The sequence below is a fragment of the Psittacula echo genome (assembly GCF_963264785.1).
Source record: "Psittacula echo genome assembly, chromosome: 12".
In the NCBI taxonomy this organism is placed as follows: Eukaryota; Metazoa; Chordata; class Aves; order Psittaciformes; family Psittacidae; genus Psittacula; species Psittacula echo.
In genome coordinates this window covers 9,392,906-9,415,201 of record NC_137747.1, presented here as the reverse complement: position 1 = coordinate 9,415,201, position 22,296 = coordinate 9,392,906, and the positions used below count along the sequence as shown (strand labels likewise).

The 22,296-nt window shown below is 63.6% G+C and overlaps 3 protein-coding genes across 8 annotated transcripts; all 3 read right to left on the bottom strand.

Moving 5' to 3' along the window:
- On the bottom strand, window positions 1-615 carry ID1 (inhibitor of DNA binding 1). Its single transcript, XM_080628111.1, has 2 exons — window positions 267-615; window positions 1-88 (listed from the first exon to the last, which is right to left on the bottom strand). The coding sequence occupies exons 1-2, from the start codon at window positions 585-587 to the stop codon at window positions 47-49; spliced, it is 363 nt and encodes a 120-aa protein (XP_080484237.1). The 5' UTR covers window positions 588-615; the 3' UTR covers window positions 1-46.
- Window positions 616-5,715: 5,100 nt separating this feature from the next.
- Window positions 5,716-17,391, bottom strand: HM13 (histocompatibility minor 13). Of its 6 annotated transcripts, none has more exons than XM_080628066.1 (13): window positions 17,213-17,391; window positions 16,198-16,296; window positions 14,863-14,945; window positions 13,992-14,080; window positions 13,222-13,307; window positions 12,991-13,116; window positions 11,191-11,248; window positions 10,590-10,673; window positions 10,261-10,297; window positions 9,224-9,326; window positions 8,903-9,117; window positions 8,644-8,729; window positions 5,716-6,084 (listed from the first exon to the last, which is right to left on the bottom strand). In XM_080628066.1, exons 1-12 carry the CDS (start codon window positions 17,381-17,383, stop codon window positions 8,657-8,659), a joined length of 1,224 nt encoding a protein of 407 aa, XP_080484192.1. In that variant the 5' UTR covers window positions 17,384-17,391; the 3' UTR covers window positions 5,716-6,084; window positions 8,644-8,656. The 6 variants fall into 6 exon arrangements, with proteins under 6 accessions (XP_080484192.1, XP_080484196.1, XP_080484197.1 ...); XM_080628070.1 differs by having other exon boundaries at window positions 16,663-17,329; XM_080628071.1 differs by lacking the exon at window positions 17,213-17,391 and adding an exon at window positions 16,656-16,673.
- Window positions 17,392-20,140: 2,749 nt separating this feature from the next.
- On the bottom strand, window positions 20,141-22,064 carry REM1 (RRAD and GEM like GTPase 1; the record flags this gene model as incomplete). Its single annotated transcript, XM_080627951.1, has 4 exons — window positions 20,141-20,418; window positions 20,537-20,741; window positions 21,549-21,631; window positions 21,764-22,064. The coding sequence occupies 4 exons, from the start codon at window positions 22,062-22,064 to the stop codon at window positions 20,141-20,143; spliced, it is 867 nt and encodes a 288-aa protein (XP_080484077.1).
- Window positions 22,065-22,296: the final 232 nt, after the last annotated feature.

Here is a 22,296-nt window from a genome sequence, read left to right as displayed (position 1 = left end):
CAGGCGGCCACGGTCCCGGGATGTCCGCGGCGGGTCCGGAACGGTCTCAGCGGCAGAAGATCCGGTCGGCAGCGGGCACGCATGGAGCCTGCGGGAGAGGAGGGCGAAGCGGGCGGTCAGAGCCGGTCGGGGATGTCCCGGGGATGGAAAGGGGCAGGAGGAAGGGGCTGATGAAGCGCAAGGGGTCCGGGGAACCGGCTGGGCAGGAGCAGCCCGGCGGGAGAGCGGGACCAGACCGGTGCCAGTACCGGGGGGTCCGCACTCACCTCGGTGGGGTCTCCGGTGGCGGCGGAGCGGGGGGGCCCGAGCTGCAGCGCCAGCTGCAGGTCCCAGATGTAGTCGATAACGTGCTGCAGCAGCTCCACCTTGGAGACCCGCCGGTGCCGCGGCAGGGTGGGTACCAGCGCCCGCAGCCGCGAGTAGCAGCCCTTCATGTCGTACAGCAGCGCGGCGGCCGCCTGCTCCGCCGCTCCCGGGGACACCCCCGGCCCCGGCCCGCAGCGGGCGGCCTCCCCGGGCCGCACCGCCTTCAGCGCGCCACCGGCGCCCGCGGGCAGCGGCGAGGGGACAACGGCAGCGACCTTCATAGCGCGGGGTAGCGGGAAGAGACCGGCGGCGGCAGGACCCTGCGAGCGGACAGGGGAGCCCGCGCCCCGCCGCGCCAATTATAGTGCGCGGCTGATTGTGGGGCGGGGCCACGGGGGGGCAGTGGAGCCAATGGCAGAGCCGCTGCGGTGGGGGCGGCCCCGCCCATCCCATTCATGCTGTCCCGAAGGGCAGCGCCTTAAAGGGGCAGCGGCGGCGGGGGGACACCGGGGTGCGGGGCGCCGGTGGGTACCACCCGTCCGACAGCTCCCCCGCTACCACCGTGGGCAATCTCCCCTCGGGCTCCCGGGATCCGGCTCCCACAGCCCCGCTCCCCCCTTGCCCTCTCCCCCGCCAAATTCCCGGCCCCCCGCCGCCCCCCCGACGGCCCAGACCGTTAGACGCCAGGGCCGTGACGTCACCCATTCATAAAACCCCGCGCGCTGTCAGCGCGGCGCCTCGCGGGCGGTGCCCATGGCGACGGAGGCGGGACGGGCGGGGGGGACAGCGGAACCCCCGCGGGGGCACCGGGCAGCCCCGCGACCCCCGGGCCCCCGTTCGGTCCCACGGGGCTGCCCCGATCGCACCAGGAGTTGGGGGGTGCGGGGTGCAGCTCGGGGGGGTACCGGGGACGTGGGAGCCGAGGGGGGAGCTCCCGGGAGGGGGTCCCGCCGGGGACCGTGCGAAGCCGGTCCGTGCCCTCAAGGGCTTCCGATCCCGGCGGGAATTGCTCGTTATCCCTCACCTGCGGGGTGGTGCAGGCAGCGCCCACCGGAACCAGGAGCTCCGGGGGGGGACCCTGAGCAGGACCCTGGTACCCCCGAGCAGTGCGAACCGGGGCAGGAGGAGCAGACAGAACTGCGGCCTCTGGATCCACGGGGGGGTGTGCGGGTGTGCACAGAGACACACGCGTGCACACATGGAGACATGTCCATCACACCTTCACACACCCCCGATGTATGGACACTCTCACACATGTGCACAAACATGTCCATAAGTACATGCACACACATGGATGCAGGCACACACACGAGCACACACTCAGATATACACATACACAGATACACTCATGTAGGTTCACCTACACACTCTCATGTAGCTCACATGCATCATGTCTGTGCTGAGGCAGCCCCCACTGCCCTGTGGGTACCCCCAAGACTGCACTGCTGCATTATTGGGCTCTGCCATGAGCAAAGCTGGTGCAGGGCCAGGGCACCCAACAGTTCAGCTCCAATATACCCTGACCCTGCAGCAAGACAGGGCTGTCAGGGTGGGCTGCACCACCACAGTGCCATGGAAATGATGGCACCTTCATAGTGGCACGGCCACTTGCACCTTGTGCCCTTCTTGGCTGACGAATGCACCACGCCGACCAACTCCAGTGTGGGTGCAGGGGGACATGGCACCCAGCCCTTTGGGGTATGGGCTGGGGGGCACCCTCCCATGCTGGCCATGCTCAGAGCAGCTGCAGGGAGCCGAAGGCCTCCCCTCCTCTTCCCCCTGTGGTTTGTCAGGCAGCAATCCTGGGGAGCACGATGGACTGCAACCCTGCCAGCGTGGCTGCGGGGAGCTGCACCCCTCGGTCCCGTTGTCCCTCCTCCCGCAGTGCTGGTGGTTCCCAGGGTGGGCACGGCGCCGGGGTCACCCCCTCCATTCAGGGCTCGGCGGAGGGGCTGGTGCTGCCCGGTTCCCACCGCGGCTCTCAAAGCTGCTAATTAGCCCCCATCTGGCAGCGGTGGCCGGGCCGCGGCGGGGAGGCCGAGGACATTGTGCACAGGAATGCCTTTCAGAGCCGCGCCGGCCGGGCGCCGCCAGCTGCACCGCCAACAATGCGGCCCCAGCACCGGCCACCCCGGCGGCCAGCGCACCGGGCCCGGACCCGCTGCCTGCCGCGGCATAGGGGGCAGATGTGGCCCCGGCACAGGGAGACCCGCCGGTACCCACTGTGGGACACCTTCACTCCATCCTTCTGCATGATGCCGTGCTGGGGATGGGATGCCGGGGTCAGGGCTGATGCTGTGACCACAGGATGCTTCCCTGGACACATCTGGCAGCGGGTCCCGGCCAGCGCAGCCGGCGGTGTCCAGCAGGACGGATCGCTTCATTTCCATGTCAATTCTGGGAACGGGGCTGGTGGCGCAGTAACAGCGGCCCCGGCCATATGGCGCTGGCTGAGCACTGTGCAGCCGGGGGCGGCTGCTTCGCGCCGAGCTGGGGTTGCCCGGCAGCAGGAGCACATCAAAGCCCCCCGGCCGCCCCCCGCCCCGCAGGGACCACACAGGGCACGGCCACGCCAGGCCGGAGAGGGGCCGCCGGGGATGAATGTGCTGCGGTGGTGATGGGGACAGGGGAGAGCCGGCATCCCAGCGCCGGCGGCACCGCACCCCAGCACATGGAGACACCATGGTTAAGGATGGGAGCCTCCCAATGAATGGGACCCCCAGACAGGGGCTGCTCCTGTGCTGGCTCCATCCAGGTCCTCTCCTCCCACTGGAGATGCACACACACCCGCACTGGGATACACACCCCCTGCCCTGGGGCTGTGCGGAGCCTCCAGCCCCATGATCCCGCAGGATGGTGCTGAGCCGGGTGGCAGATGTGAGCCGGGGCCGCCGGCACAGCTGGAGCAGGGCTGAGGCCTGAGAAAGCCCCTGAGCGTTCCCCTCCCGCCTTCTCCCTTCCCGTTCCCAGCTCCATCCGCTGGAGCCCAGACCAGCTGGAGCCAAGCAGCCCTTCCTGGGATTTATTCCAGCTTCCTGCCCCTCCTCGCCGGCCGGCCGGGGCTGCGCCTGCTCCCGGCTGTTTCCTCTCCCTGCTCACAGCCGCCGGCCGGGCGCCGCGGGCAGGACCCCGGCTTTGTGCTGGGACCCCCACCACGGCCGGGCATCCCCAGCCCTGTGCGGGGAGACACGGGGGGCTGCAGCACCCGCACCCACCCCACATGCACTCCAGCTGTGGCATGGGAGGGTTTTACAGGGCTCTGGAGACAAGCATCCCCCATGTCCTTCCCTGCCCCAGGCACCAGCACTCCCAGCTATGAAACTGCCATCCCACTCCCTGGCATTTGCATCCAGGGTGCTCCCTACACACTCATTCCATCTCATTATGATCCCAATGCAATCCCTGGCAGGAGCTGGCCATGAGAGAAGGATGCCCAGAGGCAATCCCATCCCACTCCAATGTTATCCCTGGCAGGAGCTTGGCATGTGAGGAGGATGTCCAGGGGCTCCCCTGCATCACTGCCCCAGGGGCCATGGTGGGATCACCCCAAACCCCACACTGCCGGCAGCAGGACGCTCTGGCTCCAGTCCCTGCATGGAGGTTTCCCACCGGAGCCAGCACCTTCGTGCTTCCGCAGCCCTCCTGCACCGGAGGGACCCCGTGGCGAGAGGAAGGTGCCCCACGGCGAGAGGAAGGCGGCCCAGCAGCATCCCAGACACCGTGGAGCCGCTGGGATGCTGCGGCGATGCCACAAGCCCAGGTGCAGTGGGCAAGCAGAGCCGGGGCCGGGCCGACGCCAGCGACTCCTTGCAGGGCCCAGCGCGCTTCCTTCCTCCCGCCATTCCCGGCTCTGGGGCCGGGCAGGGTGAGGGTGACCCCGAGCTCTCCTCCCAGCCTTCCGCTCCCCGCAGCCCTGGGAATGCTCCTGGCTCTCTGCCGTGCTCCCACCGCACGTACGGGCTGGCACGGGCTGCCCGGAGCTGTGCAGCGGAGCAGGGAGCACGGTGTTGGGGGTACTGCGTTCTAATGGAAGGACATGGAGCTGTTGGAGCAAGTCCAGAGGAGGCCATGGGGATGATGAGGGGCTGGAGACAGGCTGAGAACATTGGGGCTGTTGAGCCTGGAGAAGAGAAGCTGCGTGGAGACCTCCGAGCAGCTTCCAGTGTCTGAAGGGGGCTACAAGGATGCTGGAGAGGGGCTCTTCATTAGGGACTCCAGCAATAGGACAAGGGGTGATGGGTTCAAACTGGAACAGGGGAAGTTTGGGTCAGATACAAGGCAGAAGCTCTTCCCTGTGAGGGTGCTGAGGCGCTGGCACAGAGTGCCCAGAGAAGCTGTGGCTGCCCCATCCCTGGCAGTGTTCAAGGCCAGGTTGAACACAGGGGCTTGGAGCAAGCTGCTCTAGTGGAAGGTGTCCCTGCCTGTGGTAGGGGTTGGAGCTGGAGGAGCTTTAAGGTCTCTTCAGCCCAAACCATCCATGATTCCATATGCAACCCTCAGCCTGCTCCTGTCCACACACGGGACTCCGGTGGCTGCATGGGGATGGGTATGACCACGGTGACAGCCGGTACCCAGTGCTGGGCAGGACCCAGTTGCAGACCTACACCGGGGCTCACACACTGTGGCAGTGAGCGGCGCCCCGGTATCCACGGAGCACTGGAGGCCGGTGGAACCACATCTGGAGTCTAGACTCAGTGGCTCCGTGGGCCGGGCCTGGCTGCCGCGCCGTGCCCAGGCCCCGCTGCACTCTGTTTGCTTAGCTGGAGGTATTTAATTGGAATTAAAGTGGCCCCTCTTGTTTTTGCGGCCGGGGCTGCTGGAAAAGGAGCTGTAAGTCATAGAAAACATCTGCAGCAGCCTGCGAAGGGTCATTAGATGGCAGAACACGAGGCGCCACTTTTAGTGCTCGCAGCCGAGGCGGGGAAGAATGGCTCAATACGGCTTTTGTGGAGGGGCTGCCAAGGCAGCAAACGCTGCCTGTTTGTTCTGGCAGTGGGCATGGCCAGAGGGATGCAGGATCCTCCCCCTCCGTGCGCCGGCCCCGAGGGCAAGCAGGGAAAACACCCTGGGGCTGCAGGACACGGGCAACCAGCCATGGTGGGAGCTGAAGCGGTTGCTGGAGCTGCCACCACCTGCGCTGTCCCCAGCTCAAACCCGCCCAAGGGTCAGCATCTGCAGCCCTAAATGTGGGTATTGCAGCGGGGGAAACCAGGCTGGGGAAGTCCAAGCACTGGAAGAGCAGGAAGGGGGAAGGGGACGGGCACTTGGAAACAGCCAGACAACAGCCCCGGGCCCCACAGGGAGAACAAGGCTGCGGGTGAGCCGGGACGCGCATCCCGGTGCTGGCGCCATGGGTGCAGGCTGGAGCATCCTGCGCGAGCAGCGGCCCCGGCGCCTCCCTCCTTCCTTGGACACGGTTTAATAGGAGAGAAAGCAAACGCACAATACAAAATTTAAAAACCAGGCTGTGGTTTGTGTCCCCCCTCCTGCACCCCCTTTGTGTGGGGGGGGAATCAGGGGCAGGGGCTGGAGCGACCCTGGGGGGGGGGCTTGGCTGCAGACATCAACCCCCCCATGGTGGCTGCTCCCACACACACAACACGAGGCTTCTTTGCACAATTGTTTCGTCGTCTGTCACTGGCAGAGGGGCTGGGGGGGCCCCGGCCCAGCGGGGGGGGCACGGCCCCTGGGCAGCGTCACTGCTCCTTCTTGGAGGCTGCTGTCGTCTCGTCCTTAGAGGCCCCCGGCCCCTCCTTGGGGGTAGAGCTCTCCTCGTAGCTGGTGGCGAGAGGGACAAGAGGGAGCAGTGAGCGGGGCTGGATCTGCTCTGGGGACAGAGATCTCTGCCCTGATGCAGTGGCTGAGCCATGCCAGGCTCCAGCCATTGCCCCCCAGTGCAGTAAGCCTGATGGGGCAGAGCCCCAGCAGGGACCCCACAGACACCTCCAGGGATGGGGAGGACTTCCCCAAGCTGAGGCAGCTCTGCGCCCATCACAGAGCACACCATTAGATAACCTGGACAGCATCACACAGCCCTCCATGCCGGTGCCAGAGGGGCTGGTTAATGAGGGAAGCCACAGCAAGACCAACAGTGCTGACACCCCACCACAGTCTCACTCCTCTGACTGCATCCCTCCCCCCCCCCCCCCGCAGTGGCCCTGGGGCCTTGACAAAGGAAACCCAGGAGCACTGCCTGCAGCAGGAAGCACAACGGGGACAGAGATGTCAAATCTCCCCCTTCACTGTAGGAACCAGCCCCTACCTGGCCAGAGTGACAGACAAAGGGCATCGCCTGCCACTGCTACATGGCACTGGGGCTTTGCTGCCGGCGTCGGCGGGGACAGGACAGTTTCTGCTGCATGGAATCAGCAAGGCTGGCCGGCGAGCCAGACACAGTGGGGAAGTGGGTAAGTCGTGGTGTGTGCGGCAAGATTTCAGCAGAGGATTCATAGCTGCAGGAGAGAGAGGAAGCAGGAGGGGAAAGGCGGAGGACAAGGACAGAAAGGAGGGAGGGGAGAGAGAGAACAAGCAGAAGAGTTTTGGAGTGAGACCACTGCAAACCCAGCACCCTGTGCAGGCAGCCCAGGGCCCCTCCAGCCACCAGCACCAGTGAGCGCAGGCTGGGGGGGCTCCTGCCTGCACTGTCCGTGCCTGCAGACCCCAGGGTAAGGCACAGTGGGGGCTGAGATGCAAGAGAAGGCAGCTCCTGCTGGCATGGACAGAGCCAGGCAGCCGGAGCCCATAGGAGAGCAAGCCTGGGCACAGGAAAGGCAGCAGCAGAGCAGCCCAGGGGCCGCACAGGCAGCAGAGAGATGCAGCAAACCCTTCTCAAGGCCAGATTCCTCACTGCTGACAGCTGACGGGGGCAGAGTGAAGGTTACTGCCTGCCTAGGGAGGCTCAGCAAGGCTGGGAGCCACAACACTGATCCCACTGTCACCCACCTCTGCTCCATCAGCACCCTGCAGCACAGATCCTGCCCACAGCACTGCCTGTATTTGCTCCCCCATCAGACTCTCACTGCCCTCTCCCAGGGCAGCTGACGGCTGCTACAAGACACCACATGCAGGCAGCTCGCTGGGTGCTGGGGACACAGGGAACTGCCAGCTCCATGCCGGCATCAGCACGGGCAGGGATCAGAGCACACCAGAGGCATGCAGGGGAGATCCACCTGGTGGGATTCCTGCAGTGAGAGCCCTCCGGGCAGAGCCCCATCCCTTCCCACTTCCTCTGCCTGTCCCTGGAATGACTCCAAGGGGAGCTGGACCCAGGCCCATCAGGGTTGCAGCCCCCCAGCCTCCTGCCCTGACAGCACTCAGCAAACAGCCGCTTGTGCCAGTGCTCGGTGGGGCTCTGAGCCCCGGTGCCGGGTGTCCAGGCTCCCCGATGCCAGGCCGGGCTCGTAGCTCATCCCTCCCCTGCTTCCTGGCACGGGAGGCGCTGCTGCTGCTGTCAGCTCTGAGTCACAGCCCCGGGAGAGCAGCAGCAGGATCCCAGGTGCACAGGAAGGACGATCCCAGGACACTCAGCGCCTGCAGCAGCGATCTCAGAAGCCAACATCAAAGGCCAGGCAGGTGCGGCAGGGCTGGGAGCCCGCTGACAGCGCTGGGAACACGCTCCCCTGCGTCTCCCAGGGGAGGGGAAGGAGCACGGGAGGACAGAGAGCCCCTGCTGCGCCCCACTCAGCTCCTGCTTTCCCTCTGAGCAGGGGCACTGCAGAGCAGGGAGGCTGGAGGGTGCACGACCCTGCCTGGGGATGAACGTTCCCTTCCCTCCTCTGCTTCAGATACCCTCAACCAACTGCACAGCTTGAGCACAAGCAGCTCAGAGCAGAGAAACAGCTCCCAGGCAGGCCAGGCCACACTGTGCAGCTCAGAGGGGACAGGCAGAAGACCTGAGCTGCCCACTGACAGCGAGCCTGGGGCATGGCAGGCTGAGAGAAGCACAGCAGCACAGCACAGGTCCCTTTCTCTGCACCCCGGGGCAGGGAGACTGCTGCAAACCCGGATGCTTCACCCCAGGAGGGAGGCTGGGATGTGCTGAAACCAGCCCCGGCCGCTCTTGCAGCAGCTCCGGCTCTGTTCTCCCCACCCAGAGGCCCTGGGACACAACGACGGAGTCTCTGAGCTCCAGGTGCGTGTCCCACCCTCCCCTGCCTGCCGGCACATGGGAAGGCTTTGTCACCAGGGCGGAAAGCACCACCAGATGCTGCCTGCCTGCCAGTATCGCCCCGGTACAAGCACAGACCCGCTGCCTCCACCCAGAGCGTGCCCAGAGGAATCCGTCCCTCCAGCTGTGCCCGGGCACATCTGCACACCCCGCACCCGCCTCCCGCTCACCTGAACAGTTCGGTTACTTCTCCCTTTGCCAAAGCCACAAGCAGCGGGAACCCGATGCAGGCAGGGACCAGGTACAGCAGAGCGGGCTGTTGGGAAGGAAAGCATCTGTTAAACCAAACCACCTCGGGAGGGCTTTAAAGCGAGCTGGCCCCAGACCCTCTGCACTCATGGTGTCTGGCACAGCGCTGCACAGAGGCTTAATGCCCCAGGAAGCAGCTTCGAGAGCCAAGTTACAGCTGCAGCAGCACAAAACGCTCACCATGAGGTCCCATGAACACACTGAGGACACCTGCAGAGACTAGAGACAGCACCCATAAAGTATGGGCTCCCAGGGCCCCTCTGAAGGACAGAGGATGGGACTTGGTTCCACAGAGCCACAAAACCACAGGGCAGCCCAGCCAAAGTCCTTGTCCTACACAGGGCTCTGCTCCAGCCAGGCACAGAAGCTTTGGGCAGGGAAGGTACAGGCAGACACTGGAAAAGCAAAGTGGGAGAAGGAATGCATCTGCTTTTCCCTGGCACGATGCAAGAACCACATGGAGTGTCCCACGTGGGACGTGCATCTCATGGCAGAGCTCACCTGGGCGTGCTTGAAGATGTGCATGATGAATATGGTCAGGCCCAGCCCGAAGATGTAGGCCACAAAGCTGGTGTAGAAATACGTGTGTGTGTTCTTCTTCAAGCTGCAGGAGAGAGCAGAGCTCAGTGACCCTGGGTCTGGGATGCCACTGGCCAAAACGGAGCTGGCCCAGTGCTTCTGACCACCTCCCACTGTGCTGGGGTGTGGGAGCTGTGCTCTGCTCATGCCCCCAGTCCCATGGGCATCGATGAGGTGACACCCAGTTGAGGGGCTGGGGAAGGGCAGGAGGCACAAAATCCTGCTGCTGAATGGCTACTGTGAGAGGAATCAGTGCTGGGACCCAGCGAGAGGGTCCCAGCTTCCTGGGGGATGCATGGCCTGTCCCTGGTAGCCCGCTCTCAGCTCATGCTGGTTCACTGCAGGGCAGGCCATGGGAACTGAGATTCCCAGCAGGTGCAGGCAGGATGTGGGTGGAAGCACCTGGGAAAGCTGGCACACAGCAGAGGGGCTGTGCCACAGCAGTGGGGCTGCAGCTCCACGGTGGCACCGAGCCAGAGACTTTCGGTGTGGGGCAACTGCCAAGAGCTGTGTCCTGCTGTGGGGGCAGCTGCCCCGTGTAGGGAGCCCAGAGGCAGCCAGTACTGCCGGGCACCCATCTGCATCCACGAGCACCTCCTGGGTGCCAGCACCCCCAGCTCTGTCCCACACCATCACTGCCCCAGCACTGCAGCGCTGCCCTGTCCTCGGTGCCAGGGAGCTGGTGAGGCTCGGGGGGGCTGCACTGCCCACAGCACCATCTGGGAACTCAATCACCCCGCACAACTCGGGACTTGCCCACCAGCCCCGCTTGTATCTACTCTTCCAAGAGCTTCCCTCGCACCCTTCTGCACTGTAAATGGCCACTCTGCCACCACCAAGCCCTGGAAGGGAACACACAACTCTGCTCCCGCCTTCCCCTTCCCCTTTTGCTCTCCAAAAGCAGCTCAAACACGCAGCAAACCCCACCGTGCCGAGACCCTTCCGCACCGGCCGCTCACCTGATGTCAAACCGCAGCAGGAGGGCGATGAAGATCCCTGCGGGGAGAAGGGGGCGGTGAGGGGCTGCGGGCGGAGGGGAGCCTGCGGCGCTGAGCCTGGGCTGACAGTGCCCTCTGGCGGCACAAGGCAGCAGCACAGCCCCGGGACCGGGCGGGGGGACCCTCTCATTCCACACAGCCCCAGCCCACGGAGCCCCCAAACCGCTCATAAAGTTCCCAAACCCCGCAGGGGATCCGCAGGGCTCTGCACGGCCGAAGGCAAAGCGAGGCTCCCACTCTGTCCGTTTAGACGGGGGAACCCGGTCATGCTTCCCCTCTTCTGTCCTTACCTGGAATGACAATGTCTCCCAGGCCCAGCATGGCAAAGTTGTCAGCCTCCAGCCCCTTCTCCAGCAGGTCCTGAGGGAAAACCACTACGGGGAGCAGAGAGAAGCACAGTGAGGGGGGAGCATCTGTGCTGAGAGACCCCAACACTGCTGAACCTGGCACAAAGGGACCAGAGCAAAGCCCTGACCCTGCCCTCAGCCCCCTCCTCACCCACAGCTCCCCTTGTTCCCCTTTCCTGGGACAACTCCAGGCATCAGGATGAAATCCCAAGGGGTTTTCAGCCAGCCCATGAGCAGGTTCCAACCTCAGCTACCAGGACCCAAACTACGGCTCCACAACAGCACAAATTCACCTTCCTGCTGGATCAGAGGGGTCTGTAGGGCTTTTTGCATCATTTCCTCTATAAGCTGCTGAAACTGCCTGCTCTGGGGGTACAACTAACCCAGCCAGCCCAGGGCAATGGAACCAGCCCTCTCTGGAGACCCTGCACCACACAGCAGCCTAAGGGGACACAAGCAAGAAACCTTCCTGCACACATCCCACCTCTGAGCCACCTCCAGGAGCACATTTCCCCCCTCCAGCACACAAGGAGCATCTACTTACGTTTTATTGGGGCCTCGAATGATTTGGCAACTGTCACCATCACGTTGGTGCCAAAGACCTAGGGACAAGCAGAGGAGGCTGTGGTGACCACAGCGGCACAGGAACAGGCACATGCTCAGCTACAACCTCACCTCAGGGCCCGGAGCAGCCTCAGTGGCAGAGAATAGCCAAAGAGGGGCAAAACCAACCAAAGTGCAGGCAGGGGAGCCCTGAAGTGAGCCCACAGCCCAGGGGAGAGGGCTCAGGACTGTGCTTGCAGAGGTGAGCATGGGCAAGGAGTCCCTGCAGATCCCAGTCAGCAGCAGGCTGCTGCCCGTGAGCCCCATCAGGGACCAGAGCAGTTGCCAGCTCAGCTGCATTTTCTCTGAGGTCATTTATTTGCTCTGCACTATCAGCTTTAAACACTGGCATCGTTCGGGGGTAGATGCCAACGCCCAGGTCAACCACCCTTATTGCTGTTCCTTTTCATCCCCAAGCCTCCAGGCTTGGCCATACTAAAAGCAGGGCATAAAGCAGATGCTGGTGAGCACTGGGTGAGCAAGATCCTAGAGACAGTGATTGAACAGAAACCTTAAAGCAAGCATTGAACATCAGATTAATGCCCATAAGGTGCCACAAGCTCTGGGCATTGCCATGGGGTGACAGGACCGCACACTGGGTCCAGGAAAAAGCATCACATGCGAATCCACCCCAAGACTATGAAGGGAGCAGCAACATCATTGATGCACTGAGGAGCTCTCCTTCCTCCCTGAAACCCTCCTTGGATCTGTGATTACCTCCATGCTTAGACCAAGCACCCAGTCCGTGCACAGGGGCACAATAAGAGGGGATCCACTTCAGGCCAGCCCTTCTGTGAGGCTCTGGCAGCAGCGAGCAGTGAGGGGCACAGCGCGGCTGTCTCTGAAGCACCAGGAAGACACTGGCACCCCTAGCAGGGCACGAGGCACCGGGTGCGCTGAGCCAGAAGAGCTGAATCCTCCCCAGCTGAGAGCAGCGCAGGAAGTGGCAGAGGCCAACGAACCACAGAGCTCACTCTGTCAAGGAGCCTGTGACACAGGGGCAGCTCCAGCCAAGTACACAGTAACACACAGCAGCCAGGCTCAAATAGGGAAGCATTATTCAGGCAGCTGCAGAGCTGCTGGACAGACCTCAAGGTATACAAGGCTCTCCGGCCTTTGGAAATGCAGTAATTCAGGAGGTGGAGGCAGCAGGAAAGACTGGGGAATATAGACATTACAAGGAGCAATATGCACTCAGGTCTATTGCAGAGAGATAAGGAAATGCCCAAAATGAAGCAGTCAGGGCAGGGCACTAGCTGAGGGGAACAGACTGGAGACATTCCAGTGTTTGATCCTCTGTGCATGAGAACAGAGGGATGCTGATGAAGCTGGCAGATGACAGAGCTGAGGCACAACCACACAAGCAGGATCAGTGAACCCCAGAGCAGCCTTGTCCTCCAGCCCACCCCGCAGCTCTGTCAGGCCTTGGGAGGACCTCAGTGGGGAACACAGGTCACCAGAACTGGATATGCCACACACCCAGGTACTCCACAGTAGCCCTGCAAGGATCCCTGCCAGCCCTAGGCTCTTTAAGCCAGAGATGAAAAGGCAATGCATTCACTGAGCCACATCCCACCCCTGTTTCACTCCATCATCACACCTCTTTGGGCTCAGAAAGTGGAAATCCTGACTACAAACGTGTGTCCAAGCAGTGTGCAGCCTCGAGAGAGGCACAACACCAGGCACATGGCCCCCACCACTGGCTGCACCAGCGCCCACCCCAGGGACTGCTCCTGTTTACCCAGAAGACGTCGTAGATGAAGAGGCCCCCGAGCAAGATGCAGCCTGTGCTGACGTTGTTCAAGTGCAGCAGCTCCACCCCGTTGAGGGAGAACGCCAGCCCAAAGAGGTTGTTGGCAATCCAGTGCTGGGAACGACAGGAAAAGGAGACTTGGGTCCCACTGCATGCGCTGACTTGCATGGAAAGGGCCCGGGTCTGATCCAGCCTGGTCCCTGGCTGCAGCTCACTTACCTTTCTCAGCAGGTACCAGACCCCCACAACACTGCTCAGGGCCAAGCACACGAGATCCTTGGTGTCAAACTCGTAATTCACTATTTCTGCAACAGAACAGAGAAGGTGGATGTTGGGCAGCTCCCCTCAGAGCTGCAGTGACACAAACCATGGCAATGGCTGCGCCCGCGAGTGAGCAGCCAGCCCTGGCAAGCCCAGACCTTCTCCTTCAGCCAGACTCTGCCACATGGACAGCATCTGTGACCCTTCTGTCAACAGGGGAATTGGACTCAGGCACTGCCTAAGGCAAGGAAAGGCAAATCTCCATCTTCCTGCACCAGTTAACTCCTGGTGGCAGCACTAGAAGAGTTCCCTTGCCAGTAAAGCTACTGGGTAGGATGCTTTTCAAAGTGTAAAGATTTGAATCATCAGATCAGATATGATCCTCAGTTAAGGCAGCCAGAATTGGGCTAAGGAGCTTAAATAAAGGTAGTGCATTTACAGCAGCCATAGCTCCATCCCTACAGCACTCTGGGATCTGCTTATGGAGTCCTGCTGCCAGGGAGAGGCAGCACAGAGGGCGAGCACCGGTGCAAGAAGAGGCACAGGGCAGCCCCAGCTCTGCAGGGACACACAGGCTCATTGGCTACAGAAGCACAGTGGGGAGCAAGAGGGAAGCCTTTAAGAAGGTTGTCTGAAGGGGCCGAAGGTCAAACCACCAAGTGAGCAAAACCAGAAGAGTAAAGGCAGAAAACATGCAGGCCCCCAGCGAGCCGGGCGAGCCAACGTACCCTCCTTGCTCTCCCCGGAGCCCTCGGTGAAGAGGAGCTGGTACTGTTTGTTGGGGAAATTTGCAGGGAAGAATCTGTTCATCATGGGGCTGAAATGAGAGGGGTAGAGAAGGGCAGTCGGACAGAAACCCTGCAGGAGGTGCTGCCCAGCACGGATGTCAGCCCACGCCCTTCCCAAGACAGGGAACGCTGGGATTTGCCACATCAGGGACCAGCAGCAGCCCCAGGTTCAGGCACCAAGCTGCAAACATGGGACACTGTCCTCCCCAGAGGTCTGACCTGTCCTTATGTGACAGACTCCCAAAAGGGCAAGAGATACAGAAGGGAAGACCCACCACAAGGCCCCTCGGACACTCAGAACTGGCTGGGCCAGCCCCACATGGCTCTTGTGTGGAACCAGGAGCAGAGGCAAAGCCGTTGCCCAGCACCAGCGGACGGAAAGCAGTGGGACCCCTCCGCCCTGGAGCTCAGGAAACAGGAAACCAGTTTGACTGTTTCAGTTACTGTAACAGCCTGAGCTTTCAACACCTCCTGCCAAGCATCAGGGTGAGAGGCAGGGGACGTTACTGTGAGCTCCAACTGCTGCTTCAGTAACACTGGTACCAGGGAGCAACCCCTGCACAGGGCAGCGAGGACTGTGCCAAGCCACAGCAGCAACTCAGGATGAGCTGGCCTTGTTCCATGATGTGGCCACCTATACCTCCAGGAGCTCTCCCAGTGATGCTGTGCAGGGCACTGGGTTGCTGGGACCCGAGACTTTGGTTCCTCAAGGAAGGGGTCACACCACCAAGGGACAACACCCCAAGAGCTGCAAGGCAATGGGGCGGCTTCAGACACCCCTGTCTTGTTCACAGCCTCCCCTCTGCTGTACCTGATGGTGTGGGACAGGGCGAGGATCCCCAGCACAAAGAAATACATGGAAAGCAGAAGGTTGATGTACTCTTGAGAGAATATCTGCAAGACAGATCCAGAGAGGGGTTAGTAACCGCAGTGTCCTCCCCACCTACAGCACTTCACTGTTTCCTATTGGCAGCTGCTGTGCCAGTGCTCCAGGGAGAGGAGAAGAATAGCTAGAATAACCCAAATTCCTGCACTGCTGATGGGAGATGGGTTGGAAATAGCCACGTGCTCACAGAACAAGCACTGGGCCTGCGAGCTGTCGTGCTGCTTGGGTCAAAAAATAACTCCTGTGTGGCAGAAAGGAGGACAGAGCTTCCTCCATGTGTCCCCTGCAGAGCTGGGCAGGGAGAGAGGCACAGCACTGCTCCTGGGGCTGCCCCAGCAGAGGGGAGCAGCAGCACCCCCTTCATTTACCCGGGGGTCATTAGAAGTCCTGCCCTCAACGCACGCTGAATCCCACCCCTACAGCCCAGCACAGGGGACCCCGGCTCCTCTCTGCTCTCCTGGCGGGGGGGGGTGGAACAGGGGGGCTCATGGCTGCAGGTATTAAAAGGGAAGAGCTGCTCATCATTCAGCAGGGCCCTGCTGCACATCCAGCACTCCTCTTCCTGGTGTCTCATCCCAGCCAGGAGCAAGCAGCAGTCGGCTGCTGTGTGGTAACGGCAGCATTCCCAACCTTGCACCTTAAACCTCTCCTAAGGGCCAGGGCAGGAGCATCCCAGCACCCCGCAGGCAGCCCAGGACAGCGGGGCTGGAAGCTGGAGTGCAACAGGACAGCATAACATGGAAAAAGCAGCATTTCATAGGACCATGGAATGGTTTGGGGTGGAAGGGACCCTAAAGCTCCTCCAGCTCCAACCCCTGCCACGGGCAGGGACCCCTTCCACTGGAGCAGCTTGCTCCGAGCCCCTGTGTCCAACCTGGCCTTGAGCACTGCCAGGGATGGGGCAGCCACAGCTTCTCTGGGCACCCTGTGCCAGTGTCCCAGCACCCTCAGTTTGACGCTCGGTGGTCCCCAGCACGCTCCGGTTTCAGTCAGCCCACAGGGACAGGCAGAGCTCAGGGTGCCCTCACACCTCAGCTGCTCTCCAGAGCCAATGTGTGCACAAACAGGCTCCAGCTGCCCCCCGAGCTGGGACAATTCAGGTGAGACCCAATGGCCTGGGTGACCCTGAGCAGCTCGAGCCGGGCAGCCTCACACATTCTCTACCCCAACATTAAGGGCCAAAACCGGAGTCAGCTCCACTCTGGGAGCTCCTGCCCCCTACCCCGGAGCATGCTAGCCCCTGCCGACGTTCTCACTTACTTTAAAGAAGAGGTAGAGCCCCAGAAGGGTGCAACTGGCCACGATGGGGAAGCGAGCAGCATCACGGCTGGTAATGGTCTCCGGCATCTCTGAGGAGTTCTGGGGAGGGAAGGAGAGGACAGGAGAGGTTCAGCCCCTGCTCCGGCTTCATACCCAAGCAGGAGGTGAATGCACACAACGAGCAGGGATTGGGGAGGCTTCGGGACCCTTCCCAGAGGTGGGGCTGTGACACAGGATGGAAAAGCAAACCCCACACTCAGCCTTCCAGGGGCTGCCACCATTTACTGCTTATGTCCTCTTGGAGAAGGGAAAATACAACCCCTGTGCTGGTGTCGCTTCTTCCCCCTGCCCAGGGGGCTGCTGGGCTCCCTCACTGCTCACACCCCAGCAGCCTCCCATCTGTGTACCCCATCTGCCCATCATCTCTGAGCAACGCTTCCCTCCAACCACCCTCTTACCCCTCACCTTGCTCCAGGGACTCTCCTTGTGCTCAGGAGCCTTTAAAGACCAGCACTAAACCAGACCTGGCAAAGCAGCCCCTCTCCTGAGCTTCACTGGTGGAATTCAGGTCCCAGCTGCTACCGGAGGCAGGCGAGAGCTGCACAGCGCAGCACAGCGGGATGCAGGGACGGGGGCTGCGGGCAGGAGCTTGGCAGCAACTCCGGGACCAGCCCCGGTGCTGCGGGGCGGGGGAGCAAAGACACAGCCCCCCCCCCCCCCCACCGCAGCATCTCCAGGGGCACACGGGGCGGTTGTGAGCTTGGCAGCGCTTGAATTCACCGAGGCAGCGAGAACGCGGCTGGAGAAGCCCCAGGGGAGGCAGGTCTGGCCCCGGGGCCCCCCAGAGACCCACCGGGGCGCGGGTCTTTGCCGGTCCAGGACCGGGCGGGGGGACAGGCGGGTGGGACAGGGGTGACCCGCGGCGGGACGAGGCCTATAGGCCGCGGAGGGTGCCCGGGAGGGTCGGGGGGCGGCCCCGCTGCCGGCGCGGGGAGGCCCGGGCGCCCCGCGGTACCTTGCTCTTGGCGCAGCTGACGGAGCGCAGCGCTCCGAAGAAGATGGGCAGCAGCGCCATGAGGACGAGGCTGCCGTAGGCCAGCGCCATGCCCTCGGGGGTGGCGGGCGGACGGGCGGCCGCGGCGGGCCCAGCCCCGGCGCTGCCGTTGTGCGCCGCGGCCTCCTCCATAGCGCTGCGCTTCCGGAGGGACACGTCCTCTTAGCGGCCGGAAGTGCGTCACAGCGCCCGCGGCGCAGCGCGCAGGGACCGCGCCCCCAGCAACCCGCGCCGCGTTGCTAAGAGACCGCGAGCGGCCGCGGCCCCGGGGGTACCCCGGTTATCGTCCATAGACCACAGCGTCCCAGGCTGGTTTGTGTTGGAAGGGACCTTAAAGCTCCTCCAGCTCCAACCCCTGCCACGGGCAGGGACCCCTTCCACTGGAGCAGCTTGCTCCAAGCCCCTGTGTCCAACCTGGCCTTGAACACTGCCAGGGATGGGGCAGCCACAGCTTCTCTGGGCACCCTGGGCCAGCGCCTCAGCACCCTCACAGGGAAGAGCTTCTGCCTTGTATCCTGCGGGCACCACCAGCATCCCCATGGCCCCTCCAGCCTGCCCATGGCCTCCCTCGAGGACCAGCCCCTCCGTAAGGATGGCTCCCAACCAGCAGGGATCCTCTCCTGCTGCTGGGCTGGGGCCAGGATCTGCTGGAAAATTGGCTGGAATGTGTGTTTTCTTCACAAAAATTCCCTCCCCCCCACGCCACCCTCAGCCCGGCTGCATCCTGAGCCCCCCCTTCCTCCTCCTCCTCCTCCCCAGCTCCCCTGTGCCGCGCAGCCCCGTTGCCCTCACTGGGTGCAAGGAGCGCAGCACGCGGTACAGAACAAGGCTTCATTTATTTGTCCAACTGATTTCCCCTTTTTCCTCCGAACTCTTCTATTTCTGGAGCAGGTGATTCACGGCGCCCAGCTCCATGCGAGGGCAGAGCCCCCCGGGATCCCTGCCCGCGGCGCTGCCCGTTCCCTGCTCTCCCACAGAGGAGGCGGCCGGGCAGGGGCAGGCAGCGAGCCCAGGCTCTCACCCCGTGCTCCCGCCCCGCTGCCTGCCATGGCCGGGCCCAGCGCGGCTCGGCCGCAGCAGACTCCGGGGCGGGATCTCCTCCTGCTGCTGTCACCGCCGCTCCCTATGGGAACGCTGCATAACAGAATGGGTGCTCCAGGGCGGGGGGGGGAATGGGGTGATGGGGCCATAATGAGAGCATCGCCCATCTCCATGTGTGCCAGGGTCCAACCATGGCACCCACCAGTGTGGGGCTGGCAGCTGGCTCAGCACCAGTGCTCAGGGCTTTGCCAGCAGGGAATGGGTTTTGCCCTGGAATGGGATGGACATCAGATAGTTGTGCATCCATAGCCTGTGGGGTACCATGTCCCAGGAAGTTGCTGAGCACCAGGACCGATGGCACTGGGACCAATGGCACCGTGGGGAATGGCACCGGGGAGCAGGTGGGACTGGAAGAGATCACACTGAGGTCAATGGATGGATCACACAGGGGTGGTGACATTGGGGTGGTGGCACTGGGGCAGCCCCTGAGCTCTCGCTGGAGGGGCTGCAGCCCCCAAGCCCGGCACTGCCTGCCTCAGATATGGGCCACATCGGGGGTCACGGGCAGCCCTGGCCCCCGCAGCGCCTCCTCCTTCCTTCCTCCCATCGTTTCCCAGCGCCTCTCCATGGCCCCCCCTTGGCCTCTCCTCCCACCCTCCGACGCGGCCGCATTTTTCTGGGTTTGAGCTCATTCTTTCCACTCCCCTCTCCTCCCGCTGCCAAGTTTCCATCCCGCGGCCCCCCCCGCGCCTCCTGCCGCAGGGAATCGCCGGCTGCAGCTGCGGGAGCCACAGCGGCACCGGGAGCCCCCAGCCCCGCTGCGGCAACGCCGTGTGAACGGTGGCAGCGGGACCCGGGGAGGTGCGCGGGGCAGGGATACCCTGGAACAAAGCCACCATCACCTGTGGCTCGGGGCCCCCCTGCACCGCTGTCCCCGCTCTGACCAACCCCAGCCAGCGGCTCCCCACGCTCCAGCCGCAGAGCGAGCGGAAACTCCTGACCCGACCCCAGCTCCCTGCTCGCCCCTGGCTCCGGGCCGGGGCCTCGGAGGTCACCGGTTACCCCTCGGCGTCCCAGGAACAGCCCCCAGAGCCCTCGCGGCGCCCGGGGTCACCGCTGTTCGCTGCATCCCGGCACGTCCCGGCCCATAGCGGCAGTGCCGCGGCTCCTGCCGCCCTCCCGGCCCCTGCCCGGCGCTGCTGGAGCTACCGGGTGCCTGGCAGGTTCCAAGCCACCGGCAAGGAGCTGGGCTTGAATCCATTCACACGGCTCTAGGATGCAGCTCCCCACAGTAGGGACCAGCACCCCCCGACGTGGTTTATTCTGCAGATCGAGGTTTTTCCCCGTTGCACCAGTACAGACACAGCAGAAAAACCTTGCTCTGAGAACCACCAGTGCCAGGAGGACTTGGAACAAAGCCCCGGGCGATGCTGCCGGTGCTCCCCTGGTCCCTCCACCCAGCCAGGCTCCAGGATGTCCTCGGGGTTGTCACCACCGTGGTGCCCTCACCAGTCCCTGCTGTCCTGTGAAGGATGGGCACCACGAGCAGGACCTGCCACGCACCTAGGGCACGGCCACCCCTCACCTCCGCTGCCCAGGAGCATCTGTAACCCAGGATCCCACCCTCTGCTCCATGAGTGCAGCCCAGGGGACCCGGCCCCACTTGTCTCTGCTCCTGGAGGGGACATGGCCAGATCCAGAACACCTCAGCACTGGTTAAACCAGCTCCACATCCTCAGCATCGCTCTGGTCCTGTCTGGGTTCTCCACGGAGCCACCGGCCACGCTGCTGGCAGAGAGGGCAGTCACAGCCTGGGCGTGCAGAGTGCTGGGCAGGCACCGACGGCTCTCAGAGCACAGACAGGTCGTGGCAGGACTTGGAGCGGAACTTGAGGGCCACTTTGCTGCTGTTCCTGGCCACCAGCCTGTCGAGGAAGCGCCGGGCTCTCTTGGTGAGGCTTTCCTTGCGCCTGTGCTGCAGCGCAGGGCGCGTGTGGGGCTCCTTGCCCCCGCGGCGCAGGCGGAGCTGCCGCACCACCCCTTCGAAGAGCTCGGCCACGTTGTGCTGCAGAGCCGCTGATGTCTCGATGAACTTGCAGCCGAACACGGCAGCACAGGCACGGCCCTCTGCAAGGGAAGGGAAAGGAGGGGACATGGCCCCGCTGGCACCCCGAGCACTGCCGCATGGCTGGGACAAGGGGACAGCCACAGGGGGATGCAGAGGGACCCCACCAGCCCTGCTCACCTTCAATGGAGACCTCGCGGCTCCGCACCAGGTCACTTTTGTTGCCCACCAGGATGATGGGGATGTCCTCGAGCTGCCGCACGCGGCGCAGTTGGATGCGCAGCTCCGAGGCGCTCTCGAAGCTGCCCCGATCCGTGATGGAGTAGACGATGACATAGGCGTTCCCGACCTGCAGGCACTGGCTGCGGCGCTGGCTCCCTTTGCCCTGCCACCGCATGGGGAGTGACATGTCACAGCTCTGCAGGGGCTGCTGGCAGCGCCCCAGCACACCCCACCAGCCCCTACACCATGGAGAGCAGACCTGTGGCCCCCTTAATAAAGCACAGATTAAAACCTTCTGATTTTGGGGGTGTTTGAGAGTTTCCTCCTCTACCAACAACAAACCGGGGCCGTGAGCTCAGCTTGGCTCCAGCCCCACTCCCAGGGACTGGTGGCACCCGCAGGAATGCAGCAGGGAGGGGGGCAAAGGGGTGTTTCGAGGGAGGCAGCGTCAGTGGTGATGGTATTTCTGCCCGGGAGGTGCCTCTGTGCTCTGGGCGGGAGGGATGCCCAGTGCCAGGCTCCTGGGGCCACCGCTCTGCCGGTTAAAGCACGTGCCCTGGCTGGCAGCACCGGCTCACGTGGATTTGCTTCGTTAGCTCCTTCAGTTCCAATCCCAAGCCATTTCCATTCGTTTCAAACGGGCTGGCACCACGTTCCTTCCCCACAATCCCTTCTCCCTCCTGGCCCAACCCTCACACGAGGGGCTCCCTGTGCCCACCCCACAGTGCACATGATGGGCAGCCCCTTATGCCAGCGAAAGGTGGGCAAAGAGCAGCTCAGAGATATGACCCCAGTCCCTGTCTTGCCCAGCATGTCCCCCAGCTCTGCTGCAAGGGCAGCAGCGAGAGCCAAGGACACGGCAGGGAGGCCCCCAAGGAGGCTCCAAAGCAGCGGCTCTGCCTGTATGGCATCCCCTGGGCACGTCCCAGGGGCACCGCAGGCTTCCAGTAGTGCCCATCCCCGGCCATACCCGCTGCTCCGGCTCCCACGTGTCCATCACGAGCAGCGTGGTCTCCTCACCATCTACACACAGAGTGCGCTCATAGACAGCCTCTGCAAGACACCGGGAGAGCCCAGTTGGTGCCAATGGCCACGACCCGCTCCACACTGATGGGGTTTTCCCGTTGTGGGGCTGGACAAGCGCCACCACCCCGTTACCTCCTCCAGTCCCCATCAGGCACCCACCTCCATGCTGCTCTAGCAGATCCCGCTCCTGGACGCCGGCGAAGAGGCTGACCAGGCTGGTCTTGCCCACGCCGGGGTCCCCCAGCAGCACCACGCGGTACAGCGGCTCCCAGGCGCCGGAGGAGCCCGAGGACTCAGAGGACCAACTGCCGCGGGGGGCCGCGGCCCTGGCGCCCGGCTCGGAGGCGCGGTGCTCCAGCTGCGGGTGACAGGAGACCCCCGGCGCCCCTGGCCGCGGCACAGGGGTGCTGGCCCTGCGGCGGAGCGGGCTGTGGCTCCCGCGCTGCGTGTTCAGGGTCATCGGCGGCGCCCAGGGCCGCCCGAGCACCGGGGCCCGGGGCCGGTGTCAGTGCCGGTGTCAGCCCCGGTGTCGGTCCTGGTCCCAGCTTCACTCCAGATGCTGGAGTCACTCTCGGTTCCAATCCTGGTCCCGGTCCCAGAGCCCGCCTGAGCCGCCGGCAGCACGGACACAACTTTCCCCGGGACAGACCCGCCGCCGCCCGGCCCCGGGCTTTAAACCAGGGAGGCGGAGC